This window comes from Scheffersomyces stipitis, chromosome 3, assembly GCF_000209165.1.
Source record: "Scheffersomyces stipitis CBS 6054 chromosome 3, complete sequence".
Taxonomy (NCBI): Eukaryota; Fungi; Ascomycota; class Pichiomycetes; order Serinales; family Debaryomycetaceae; genus Scheffersomyces; species Scheffersomyces stipitis.
This window is the reverse complement of record NC_009043.1, coordinates 166,862-180,283: the sequence shown is the minus strand read 5'-3', so window position 1 is coordinate 180,283 and position 13,422 is coordinate 166,862. Positions and strand designations below refer to the sequence as shown.

General features: G+C 43.7%; 5 protein-coding genes across 5 annotated transcripts; 1 reads left to right on the top strand and 4 right to left on the bottom strand. All coding sequences in view use genetic code 12, as the record gives it.

Annotated features, from left to right (window-relative positions):
• Positions 1–43: 43 nt before the first annotated feature.
• PICST_82880 (clathrin associated protein complex large subunit, gamma-adaptin) lies at positions 44–2,511 on the bottom strand (the record flags this gene model as incomplete). The annotated part of the gene is given in 2 exon segments (XM_001383284.1): positions 44–397; positions 413–2,511. 2 exon segments carry the CDS (start codon positions 2,495–2,497, stop codon positions 44–46), a joined length of 2,439 nt encoding a protein of 812 aa, XP_001383321.2. The 5' UTR covers positions 2,498–2,511.
• An 899-nt stretch (positions 2,512–3,410) lies between these two features.
• RHO1 (GTP-binding protein, rho subfamily) lies at positions 3,411–4,010 on the bottom strand (the record flags this gene model as incomplete). Its single annotated transcript, XM_001383283.1, has 1 exon — positions 3,411–4,010. The coding sequence occupies one exon, from the start codon at positions 4,008–4,010 to the stop codon at positions 3,411–3,413; it is 600 nt and encodes a 199-aa protein (XP_001383320.1).
• Positions 4,011–5,880: 1,870 nt separating this feature from the next.
• Positions 5,881–6,483, bottom strand: PICST_30484 (predicted protein; the record flags this gene model as incomplete). The annotated part of the gene is made up of 1 exon (XM_001383282.1): positions 5,881–6,483. The coding sequence occupies one exon, from the start codon at positions 6,481–6,483 to the stop codon at positions 5,881–5,883; it is 603 nt and encodes a 200-aa protein (XP_001383319.2).
• A 2,530-nt stretch (positions 6,484–9,013) lies between these two features.
• Positions 9,014–9,229, top strand: GZF3 (zinc finger Dal80-like transcriptional repressor; the record flags this gene model as incomplete). The annotated part of the gene is made up of 1 exon (XM_001383626.1): positions 9,014–9,229. A coding segment is annotated over one exon (216 nt), but the record flags the coding sequence as incomplete, so codon positions are not given.
• Positions 9,230–10,215: 986 nt separating this feature from the next.
• PGM2 (phosphoglucomutase) lies at positions 10,216–13,066 on the bottom strand. The gene has a single exon (XM_001383281.1). The coding sequence runs from the start codon at positions 12,839–12,841 to the stop codon at positions 11,159–11,161; it is 1,683 nt and encodes a 560-aa protein (XP_001383318.1). The 5' UTR covers positions 12,842–13,066; the 3' UTR covers positions 10,216–11,158.
• Between the last annotated feature and the right edge of the window lie 356 nt (positions 13,067–13,422).

Genomic DNA, 13,422 nt, shown 5'->3' with positions numbered 1-13,422 from the left:
CGATCATTTAAGAGTGAAGCCGCAATACACGCTATACTTGTGTCTAAAGAGTCTGACTAAAGGCACCAAAGTCAAATTGTTCCTCAATAGCATTCCCGTTTACAGTATACTTTGCCTTGACTCTGAACTTGACCTTCGATCCTTGCTTACCTGCCAACTTTAATACCTGTTTGATTCTTCCTCCCGGTACCAAAGTGTCACCTTCAGACGACGACGAGATCGTCAACTTCTGGGTCTTTGGAACAGCAATTAGGAATTGGAATTGCTCTACTGTGCTAGCAGAATTCGAATCTACAAGTGCTTCTATTATGGCTTCACCATTGGATGGGAAGGACTTGGGCACAAAAGAAACTTTGATGAAGTTGTTTGAAAATGCTGGAATGGAATTTGTTTCTTCCTGAGGAGTAGCGACTGCTATGGGAGCAGCAGGTGCTGCTGGTGATGTATTGAACAAGTCCAAGATGGCTGCATTGTTATTTTGAGAAGCACTTACAGTACCATTGCTTCCACCAAAAATATCTGACAACAATGCAGTAGCATCCTTGTTTCCATTTACACCATTGCTATCACCATTATCATCCATGAGATCAAGTAACAAATCTTCTGTAGTGGAAGGAACACCAGAGTTGGGTGAAGATCCTACTCTTTTAGCCTTGTTGTTTGCTTTCTGTAATGTCAAGGATTCTCTTTCTTTGACTGGAGGAGCAGGCATTCTGGCCAATAAACCTCTCTTGAGACTTACATCTTGTGCGAATATTTCCTGATACTCGACTGCTCTTACTTGAATTTCCAAGTTGTTATCGTAAGTCCTGGCATTCAAGATCTGTCTTAAATGCTCAAGAGATGCCCCATCGCTGAACTTCACCGACAACTTGATCACAGCTGTCAATATGTATGTAATCAATTGAACTGTTTCCAGTTCAGAATAAGTAGAGTTGTTGATCAAGTTGTCGATTAAGTCTAGCACAACCTTGTCGGTAACAAGAATTTCCTTCGAATGGACTTCGACATTGGTTCCCAATACCAAATCGGCATATTCTCCAAGAGACCACACTGTAATCAAAGATAAGCCAAATTGTGTAGAGTCTTCCAAACACGAAGTAAGTAGTTTCTGTACAATGTGCTTTTTCAACTCGTTATCGTTACATTGTAAAATGAGAGCCAAGATGCTGGAGATGTTGTCAGAAGTGACATAATCACCTGAGAGTTTCAACATTCTGATCAAAGTGTCGAAATGCCACTTTTCATTGGGCGAGTATTTGTTAGCAGCAATCGTCAACTGCGATGTGACGTAGGGCTTCAACTCGTTGTCGTTGCAGTTTTCCAAGAATGTCAAGATTTCACGAACTAGTACTCTGATATTCTGCTCGTTCAAAATTGCAAACGACAACTCCAACGCTCTTCTTCTGATGGAGATATCTCCATCGGATAAACAGTTCACAATTGTGGATCTGTGTCTTTGCACTGCCAATGGTTCGATGCTTATCACTGATAACAAGGAATCAAGTGCTACGTATCTGGTGTTGTTTTCTTTGGTGGATAAGAATTTTCCCAACAAGTTTACACCCAAGATCTTCAACGACTGGTCCGATTGGATGGCGAAAATCGTCCTCACACACTCGTACAAAATAGCATGAGCTGCGTTTTTACCACTGTCCAAGTTAGAAGCGACCTGGGTCAAAATATCGTTGATTTCTTCAAGATGCTGATCGGGGCAATATTCGTCTGTAGCCAACGTTCTCAACGTTGACAACAAGGCTACTTGCAAGAATGGATCCGCTGTTCCCATGACATCGTAATCTGGCTGGTATCCGCTGGTGTTTACACGTTTCAAATGGGATATGATCTTGGGAATATTCTTCACCAAAACAGGATGAGTATCTTCGCTAGCCAAATACAACGAGTTGGTCAAGCGAAGAGCGCCCAATAAGACGGCTGGCAGTTTGTCTGAAAGTAATTGACCTATTTTGGGCAAAAAGAACTCAAACAAGTCCGGTTCCTTCTCAACAAGTTTGGCAGCAACAATGCATGCTTTCTTCTTCAAGTAGACGTTATTAGAGGCGATGATTTTCTCGACATTTTGGTACAAATCACGAGCCAATTCCGGCAGCGCAATGTTGCCCAAACAGCACAAGGCCAATCCTACGATATAGGCGTTGGGGTGTTGCATGTCATTGTCCAAAGAGTTGGTGAGAAGAGTGAGTACCTCTTGGTTTTCATCTAAAAGAAGCAGCGCAGCCAAATAGCCCAACCGTTTGTCTACAAAACGTGGCGAAGCTAGCAACTTCAAGCATTCCACTTGTCCAAAATGGGTCTTTTCGCCCATGATATAGAGATAGAGCAACTTGGAGATGTTGATACGTCTTGTGGTCTGATCCAATGTGACGTCTCTAAACGAGGTCCGGATTGCAGCCGATTCTTTCCGGACTACGGCCCGTTCGTCGGCAATGGTCTTAGCTTTCCGGACAGCCTTGATGAACGACTTCAACGATGCCATTGGTATGGTTTTTTGTATTTTTGGATAGTTTTGGTTGATTTGAACAAGAAAGACAGAGTGAAAGTGGAATTGTTTCACTGTCTAAGTGTTGAAATATCCATAGCGAAATTTTAGTGCGATTGTTTACGTGGAGGGTCGTGTGTGGCAGATCGAAAAAAGATATCGCCAGTATGGCTAGAGTAGAAGAGTAGCTGGAGAGAGTTGTTACCGTAGGCGTAAATCGAGGGATACGGGAGTGAATCCAATGAAACTTGGTAGAGATAGTAAAGGTATAATGGGGATATAAAAGCTGACTTTTTGAGTGTAATTGTTTTGAGAATTCGCTGAATTTACCGACCCTTGTGTTGAACTCTTTAGCTGCGGATGCACTTTCGCAGTTGTACATTTACTATTTCATGAAGTCTCTTAACTATGGCAAAGTGTACTATGAGATGATAATCACGTAGACGAAATCAGCTCTAAAGCTTGTAATTGTCATCATTTGTTGTAGGAGGACATATGGTCATATCCCCTTGTTAAAACTCTATTTCTAGCTGGGTCTATCTTTCGATGTCAACTAATGATCTGTGAACTGTGACTCAAGCTTTCTGGACTAGGACTGGCATAGACACAAGCACGTTACGAAGTTCCTTCAAGTATATATGTGTATTTGTATATAATCGTGGAGATCCACGCATCAAGAATGAAAATATTAAATGAAAATTATAGAGGATAGGCCATATCATGCTAACAAATTGCATGGCCAGTCCCTCTGTGCAGCCATGAAAGTGTATCATGAATGGTTATCATGAATTGTAGAACTCTAAGGGGCCTAGCAAGAACGAGGCGATAGAGATTGACCAAGCTCACAATCAAGTCGTTCAAGACTAGGAATTGATGAACAAAAAGAAGATAATGTAGTCTAGTAGAGTGCTTACAAAACAACACACTTCTTCTTCTTTCCACTCTTCTGACTTTCCTTCTTGCTCAAGGAAGCCTTGGTGGCAGCTTCGAACACTTCTCTGACACCTTGGCCAGTTCTGGCTGAACATTCCAAGTAATCGGTAGCGGAGATCTTTTGGGCGACTGCTTGACCATCAGCAGTGGAAACTGGCTGTTGTTGTTGTTGTCTCAAGGTTTCGATAGTTGCAGGGTCGTTTCTCAAGTCGGCCTTACAAGCAACCAAGATGATAGGAACTCCCTGGCAGAAATGCAACACTTCAGAAATCCACTTTTCCAAGACGTTCTCGAGCGAGTCTGGCGAATCCACTGAGAAACAGATCAAAATGACGTTCGAGTCTGGATAAGACAAGGGTCTCAATCTGTCGTAATCTTCTTGACCAGCGGTATCCCACAATGCCAATTCGACTCTTCTGCCGTCAACTTCGACGTCAGCAACATAGTTCTCGAACACAGTAGGAACGTATACTTCTGGGAAAGTCCCCTTGGAAAAGACAATCAATAAACAGGTCTTACCACAGGCACCATCACCGACGATGACCAACTTTCTACGGATTTCAGCTGGAGCAGGCATTATGCAATAGTATTATGATGAAGGGATGGGAACAATAGTTTGGAGTGAAGATATGATTGGAAAATGAAATCAAATCACTAATAAGAGTAGTAATAATTTCGATAAACGGCACAATGTCTCAGATCAACCGACGATGGTGGTACAAACAGACGAGACACAAAGAAGAAAACAAATCGCAATGCCTACAGAACCAAACAGATAAGCCAGGCTATATAACGTTGTTAGATACTCAAGCAAGGTCAAGTCTAGTGTAGTCTAGTCAAGTTTGGTGAAGCTTACTAAAGTACAAGGAATAAAGTGCAAGTTGCTCGTCGACAAATTTCGAAACTACAACTGAAATTATACACTATCTAAATTCCTCCAGTTCCACAGCTACAGTCTATGAAATGAACAAAGCCTACCTCCTCTTGTTCGCAGGGATTTTTTAAATTAATTTTTCGTGCCCCTGGCGGAAGTTTTTTTTTGCATGTACTCTTTAGGAAATTATAAATTTTTCACTGTTTCTAAATAAAATTCTCGACACCACAAACATACAAGGCGAATGACTGGGCTAAGCCTGGGTCGGGCTGGGTAAGCTCGTTTGGGGCTATCGATGAAAGTAGTGGTGTCTTGTGCTTATACGCTGTCTGCGTTATATTTAGAAATCTACATAAAACTCGAAAGTTGCTTCCATGCTGAGGTTGGCTCTACAGACTTTATTTTGGCTTGAGCAATTTTGATTGCGTCTGAATTGCGTTTTTTTCACATAAATTCATTTCGATTGTCACGAAGATTTCTACGAAGTATCATAGAAATTTCGTTTATTCTATCAGATCTCACTAAATAATATGTTTGTATACATTTCCAGATACGCCGGGACGATCTAGAGCTTCAATGGAATCTTTTTCTCTCGTTGTTTTGCAAAGTTCGCTAATACTACCTAACGGAAATGTACCTACCGTTCCGTTGTCAGGGGGGTTCGTGTGCCAATCGTGACGCGGCCCTCGTCTAGAAGGCGATACAATAAGCATAGCGTAGACTAAGTCACGAAGAGTGTAGAGAACAGAATTGGCTCAAATATCAGTTGTTAATGAAGGTAGAATAAATGTAATGAAGCTCATTATTTATTGGCGAGGCTAGAACTTGCAATGTAATTATGAGCTCTAAATAGCAATTACTTTTCTGGGCAGATTCGTATTACTATGAATTGTCATGAACAACAGATATCATCATTAGGGATCTAAATTAACATTTAATCCCAGATATTTATTATATAATGAAATTCCAACAACGCCCTCCAATTGTGAAACCCCGAAGTGCACTTTTTTTGCGAGATGTGATACCACTTCAGTCGTTCTCTCGGATAATATCTCTCTAGTTTCTCGGGTGTAGGAAACCAAGCTTACCAAGTTCACCTCCGTGGCAGAATAGATCATACAAGAACAGCTAATGGCAATACCTCGCTACAATTCATTGTCATTCATCGACGTGTTCTTATGCATGCGACTGATTTTGCACCCAGCGTAACCCTCCTTAATTTCGTGTCTCGCCAGCGTTCTCCTATTTTCCACCTCCTATTGAGTCTGGCATACTCATTGGCCAGGGCCACTATTTTCTGGCCTTATCTCTCGTATGCATACAGCAGTTGAAATTCGTTTCCATAACCCACATCCACACAGGATACTAAGGTATCATCGTTCTATTGCCGTACCGAACAGTTATGGCTGCGACACAAAGTGCACCGATGTGGAGATCTCTTCTCCCCTCCTTAATCACAAAGATGCTTCAGATAAAAGCAAACTAGTCAACCATAGATACAAGTAATACGTGTTCTTGTAGCTGTGGATCGTACTTGTGGATAAGTCTACCTGGCTACAATTCTGGTAGAAATTCACATTATCGAACATTTTTTCAGCATTTTAGCAATTTTTCTGCTCTGTTTCTTGTAGTGTTGGTCATATTCTAACCGCATGCATAATCTTGTAGCCGTTTCAAAAACTTCTCTCACACCTTCGTGGGCCGTAGCCGAACATTTCATGTATCTGTAAGCTTTCATTCCTGTGGCTGCAAGATTTGCTTCCTCCTTCAGTACAAGCAAGAGCTCAATCCGTTCTTCCCTGGTATCAGATTTGCATCCAACCAAAATGTAAGGTACACCAGGGGCATACTCTTTACACTCCCTTAAGAACTTGGTCTGGGCTTGAACAAACGAAAGCCGATCGTTGACAGCAAAACATACTAGCACCATCGAAACCGCAGGATACAAAAGAGGTCGAAAAGCATCGTAGTAGTCTCGACCCATCGAGTCTCTTAGCACAAGTTTGACCTCGCGGCCATCAATATCTATATTTTCAGCTCTCGCTTCTTGGATTTGCCAGAGCTGGTCTTCATGAGAGGTACGCGGCCAAATGAACTCGGCTAACAAAGAAGTCTTGCCGACCCCATGTGCACCAACAACTAGAAACAAATATGGCCGTTTTTGAGACATTGTCATGTTGCATTTCACAAGAGTAGCCTCATTGCAGCCTGCTCGTCTGCATCATCAGTAAAGTACTGCCACAACCATTGTGGAGAAGTCATACACACAGGAGCTGTACTCGTCTATCAGAAGCCTCTAGCCTCAAGGCACTTTCTGGTACTAATGCAAGCTGTGGCTGTCTGAAGAGATTATGTCAGATTGCCATAAATTGGATATTGTCTTTATCTTGCTGTATCTATGATTAATCTGTATCTGCTCTAATCTGTATGTTCGATCTTATCTAATCTGCTCTAAAATGCTGAATCGTTCTATCTGCTTGGTTCAATCTGCATCTAATTACTCTACATCCTTAGCAACTTCCGGTTCTCCTATCGCCTAACACATCCGATACCCGAAGGGCCACCCAGACGATTCGTGGCCTCAGCGATCAATTCCGGGACAGCAAACGATCACCTGATTCACACCGTTAACCCTTCTTAAAATAGGACCACCACCTAGGCCTGCTCTGAAATCCCCAGCGCACGGCGGTCCTGCAGCCTGGCGAGCACGTGAATTTCTATAACCAACGCCAGACTCAAGTGTACGGGGCTACAGAGCAGCGATGGAGACGGAGAAAGCTGTGTGGTCTACGCCACCAGTAAGGCCGCTGACAAGAGACCTTCGTCGCCATCTTCAACAGACGCCACGCCAGTCCCACACGCTCTTGTCGCTCTCGCAATTTGTGATTTCATACTACATCCTACATACTACAGCGCTTCTAGACCCAGCGGCATTTCGGCTCGTTTGTACCAAACAGGATAGTGCCGTTTATCGAGGGAGGAAACCAGAGCAATAAGAGCATATAGAAGCGAGTAGAAACCGATAGAGAAAAGGGCGATGGCCTTGGCAGCTACCGCACGACATTACGGATATACCAGAATCAGCCAATAGTCACTTCTTCCACCAGCTCCCGGCTCAGGAGAACTGACTTTCTCTGTCATACTGTCATGCTGTCATGATCACCGGTACCTATCTTTGCTCCTGAATCTGGCAATCGCTTCTGAAAATGGAAAATATCTACGAGTTCCGTGTCTCTCAGCTGTGCCTCAGGCAATAATCGGTATCTGATTGCTGGCGACATCCGTCATCCGCCCTCGGTTATCCCCGGAAAAGTTTCGGAAACGGCCAGATAAGACGATAAGACACACCCCGGATATGTGAGTAGACCCTTGCCGCAACACTACTACAGGCCTCGGAGGCATACTTCCTCCCGACCTCCCCAGGTCGCATCGCCCTCGGATCTTCCCTGTGCACGACGATACGAAAAATTTTTCATCTTTCTTTATCTCCAATAATCTAAAATCCCATAGTGTGTGAACCGGTAGGAAGAAGAAAATTTATCAGCAAAATTTTATCTAGTAATATGTTTTTTCCTCTGGAAAGCAAACTTGACTAGATTCATAGACTGTCCACACCGCTCTTTAGCAACACTGAAACACGTATCCACAGTGTCCTACTTATAGTACACGTCAACAGGTCTGTGCGGAACTGAAGCTTATTGTACCTACCTGTCTCTAATATTGAGAATCCAAGGTGTGTAAGAGATCCGCCTAACATTTGTGTTTGCTGATTAGGAGTAAAACCCATTCCACACGTAGCGTATCACCTTGACTGAAAACGTCCATCTTTCGTTTGCTAGTTCTTATCGTTATCACGTCTCATAGATTCTTACTGATTGCGATTGCTATATTTCTATACGCACTAATCTATTGTATGACTACCACGAGGATATAGGCCACCATATCAGGACCATATTGCTACAGAATCCTATCAGAATATTCGCATGGTATTTATCGAGAATATTGTATCCATATATCGTATCAATCTCTTTCATATTCCTCGACAACTGAATCTTAAATCTTGAATTTTCCGTGTATTATCAAGTACCATTCTCATTACTGTCTGCTCCAAGTAAACAGTCTATATTTTTCATCTATTCGCCAAGTTGCATTACCCTCATCCTGTTCCTCCGTCGGTTGGACCATTTCGAACCATGAGTGAGATCCAACATCGTCTTCCCCCGGTGCAACAGCCTCTGGTTCACTCCTCGGCTCCTGCGCAAACTACTGCCTCTTTCCAGCAACAACAGCAACAAGGTTCTAAGACAGTCGTGAAACAGGAACCAGTATTGAACCCCATTAACGAGAGCCAATCCCAAGTTTCTCCTCCACAAACGACTACTCTCCCCAGTATCTCCCATCTCAATAAAACTCAGCCATCAGCTCAACCTCAACAGCAAAATCAGCAGTCCCCACAATCAGCTCAACAATCCCCACAACAAGTTCAACAGTCAATTCAACAACCTCAAACAACTCAACAGATACATCCCGTCCAAGTAATCAACCAAGTGCCTCCGCAGCACCAGGCTCAGCTTCAGCACCAGCTCCAGAACGCTCCTCCTCTCCCACAGCTGGGTCCACTTTCACAAAACCCTGTGCATCCCAACGCTAAAACAACTACACATGTCAACAACGGAACTACAACCACTAAGACTAACATCACCAGTCCTATCTGTCGAAACTGTAAGACCCAAACAACACCACTCTGGAGAAGAGACGAAACAGGCCAGGTCTTGTGTAACGCCTGTGGGTTGTTCTTGAAGTTGCACGGTCGTCCCAGACCGATCTCGTTGAAGACTGACACTATCAAGTCGAGAAACAGAATCAAGCAACAGAACGGAAATGCCACTGGCCCTGGTTCCAATAAGTCTTCCAGTCCCAACACACCGGAATTGAAATCTAAGGATTCCAAATCAGGAAAGAAGTCTCCAAAGTCAAAGAAACCAGGCAAACCCAACCAATCTGGTAATGAAGGGATGGGCCACAATCCGGCTTTGACTCCTTTGTTGCCAGCCAGTGGAGCTGGAGCGCCTTCATCGGGAAATGCTCAGGGTAGCCCAGGATTTCCACATCCGATAAATGCCTACCATCATCACCATCATCACCACCACTTGCCTCCACACTTACAGGGTCATGCTAATGGTATTACAAGCCATCAAGTAGTTCAACCGTTGCATTACCCTTCTTCTACACCTACTCAGTTTGCCCCTGGTTTACAGAGAATCACGTCTCCATTGTTGTTGTCGACCTCTTCGTCAGTCTCCAACACCAGAACGAACTCTGACAACAAAATGATTGCCGTACACGCTGCTGCTGGAGCTTTGGAGAACATGTCGAACGAGTTGGGACCAAGTGCAACATTTAAGTCGAACTCGGCATCCACTTCTGGAAATGAAGGAACCACCATCGCTGGTGTTTCATTGATGAACAAGCACAATAGCAACATAAAAAGAGAGTCTCCCTCGACTTCTTCAGCAATCTTTTCTTCGGCTTTGAAGACCGCAAGCTCGACACCACAACAGCACCCTCCTAAGTTGCCAGCTTTGGGAAGTTCCAAGCTCTCTTCTCCATCTTTCAACCCTCAGTCCTCTCAGTCATACTCTAGATCCTCCACTCCAAACGGTTCACGTATACAATCGCCAGAAACCAGCCACACCTCGCTTCCTCCTATTCACCAAGTAGCATCGCAATCGGGGGATTCCAAAAACCAATTGCCCCACATCCAGCACAGCTTCAGCAATTACAACCACTTGCAGCAGCCTTCTAACCAACCTCATGGAGAACAACCAAACGGATTCCCCAACTCCAACAACTCTAATTCTAACAGCAACAGTAACAACAATAATAATAACAACAACCACGAAGTGACGTTGTTGAAAACAAGAATATCCGAGTTGGAGTTGGTGAACGATTTGTACCGTACCAGAATTATGGAGTTAGAAGCTATGGAACAGGCTGCGAGACTCAGAGAAAGCTCTATGAAAAAGAGATTGGACGAAGTGCTAACCTTGAGAAACGCTCCACCTGCTGCTACCGAAACTGCTCAGCCTGTTGCTGCTTCTGCTGCCCCTTCAACTGCCCCACAGGCAACTACTTCTGAAGTACCTGCAACGACTCATCAACATTCATCTGTACCAACACCTCAATCCAACTTTACGGCACCACAAGCACCTGCAGTTCCAATTTCTCAGACATCTGCTCCAGTGCAAACACAGGCTCCTGTACATGTGCCAGCCGCTGGTATCACCCTTCCTCCGGCCACTAGTCTTCTGTCGGGAATCAACAGATTTGGTGATATACAGCCTATCCACCATCAACAGAGTGCTACCGTGTTGCCTGCTATTAGATCGTTGACTGAACCTACAGCCTCCGCATCTAATAGCATCGTGTTGCCTTCTTTAAAGAGAGATAACGATGACGAATACGGCAGCGACCCAAAAAAGGCAAGATACTAAGCAAGAATGCTTTTCGAAGGACAGATGCTAAAGTCTTAGTGTTATAATTTATGTTGACATCTGACTTGTATCGACGTTTGATTGATATTCAAATTCAAATTAAAGTTTAATTTTAAGTTGAAATAATGCTTCCCTAATTTTTATGTTACGAATTGCTGATATAATGTTCTATATATATATATTTATTTTCCTTGTATATTAATATAACCGACTTGAAAAGTTACCACCTGTTTTAATATTGTGAATGTATGTGTATTTATCGCAACGAGTAAGTAAGAGGCTATAACTGAGTAGGCAAACTCGAACAAAGCCGACTAAGTAGTCAGAATTAGGCAAGTCTAGAGATTAAATCTCGGTCTAGGTACGAACATCTGGTTCATCCTTTCCCAAGAACTGCTTGAACTTCAACAAGTCCAAGACAAACTTGATGTCATCAACTAAGTACTGGTCTACGCCTAAGCCATAGGTGGATTCGTCGGCAGAGTGCTTTTCGAGATATAATCTGACTGTAGCACCGGATGATCCAGTACCAGACAATCTTACTATGAATCTCAAGCCGCTTTCAAACTTGATGAACAAACCTTGGTTGGACGAAACAGAGCCGTCCAAATCGGTGTACGAGAAGTTAGCAGCTTCCTTGACGACGTAGCCATCAGCTAAGCTACTTCCTGGTTTCTTAGAGTCAACAATAGAAGACAACAAGTTGATGAGCTCGGCAGCACCTTCAGACGATACGTTTTCGTAGTCATATCTAGTGAAGAAAGTTCTTCCGTATTTCTTCCAAAACGAGTTCTGCACTACAGAAATAGATGTCTTGGATTCTGGATTCTTGACGTTGTAATCTGCTAGCACGTTCAACCAGGCAACTACAGCCCAAAGGCCGTCCTTTTCTCTGATGTGGTTGGAGCCTGTTCCAAACGACTCTTCACCACAGATACTCAACTTGTCAGCGTCGAAAAGGTTGCAGAAGAACTTCCAACCGGTTGGCACTTCGTAAACATTCAATCCTTTAGCCTTTGCTACCAAATCGATGGCTCCAGAGGTAGGCATGGATCTGGCCAAACCGTAGACACCTTGCTTCTTGAAGTAAGGGATGGAATCGGCGTATTCCGAGATGATGGCTACAGAGTCACCAGGCGAAACAAAGGTACCAGCACCGTAGATCATGTTTCTGTCACCGTCACCATCAGATGCAGCACCAAAGGCAATATTCTCCTTATCGACCCTCTCGACCAAAGTATGAGCATAGGTCAAGTTTGGATCTGGGTGTAAACCACCAAAGTCAGGCAATGGGTGGTAATTTTGGATTGAGTTAAGAGGCAATCCTAATTCTTCAACGAAGATCTTGTAGCCGTAGGGGCCAGTGACACCATTGAGCGAATCAAATAAAACCTTGAATCCCTGCTCCTTAGTGGCAGTCTCGAGGAACGACTTGATCAAGGGGAAGTCAAAGATATCCTTCAACATGGCTACGTAATCAGAGGTGGAGTCAATGATTTCCACTTCAAGAGGGCCCAATTGCACGGTCTGGGTTTTGGACAAATCAATGTCGGGTAAATCAATGAGCTTGTACGAAGTCAATTCCTTGGAGACATCATAGATCTTGTTGGTAACCGATTCTGGAGCTGGTGCACCGTTTCCCAAGTTGTACTTAATACCCAAATCGTTTTTGGGGCCTCCGGGGTTGTGTGAAGCAGTGAGAATAATTCCTCCAGTTGCACCCCTGATCCTGATTACATGCGAAGTTGCTGGAGTGGAAAGAATCCCGTCTTGACCCAAAATCAACTTGGAAACTCCGTTGGCCGAGGCGATTTTGGCGATCAAGTTGATGACCTTGTCGTTGTAGAAACGGCCATCACCTCCTACAACAAGAGTGGCACCTTGGGCACCTTCCGGAATGGCATCGAGAATAGCCTGAATGAAGTTTTCAGTGTAGTGAGGCTGTTGAAACACAGTAACTTTCTTTCTGAGACCAGAGGTTCCAGGCTTTTGGTCTGTGAAGGCCGTGGTGGCAATGGTCTGGACGGAGAAATCGGACATTGTCTGTGTTTGGAGTAAGGCAATACGCTGGGATCGGGAAAAAGAAAGATGTGGAAAATTAATCTCTGTGTAGATTTGGCCCAATCTAAATAGTGGAGTGAAAAAGATGAGGGGTGGGCGGGAAAATCTATGGAGGGGCAGATGTGAGAGAGACGCTAGAAGAGTACGAAAAACGGCAATTGCGATGGCAGAGATACTCAATTGGCTTCAAATAGGTACTTACAACTGATACATAGCCACGGAACTACATAAGAGAAGCTACCAGGGTCAATTAGCCTGAGTTTACTGAGATTTCGTCTCGTTAGCTAAATCGTCCACTGTGGAAGTCATGTAAATTCCAACGAGTGCGCTCACCAGTCGCACGAAGTGTGCTGATTTTGTGGGGGTCAATTTCGCTTAGAAAGTCGATGAGGAATGAATTCGTTCAACTGTGGACGTTTCTGTTCTGCTTGAGTTTTGTAGTTGTATAATTCTTATTACTGCTATGCTTACATGATACTAATAGAGGTCTCTATTTTTCCATTTTCCAGAGACGGATTTTAAAATTTGTGAATCCCATATATTTCAACTTATCACCCACA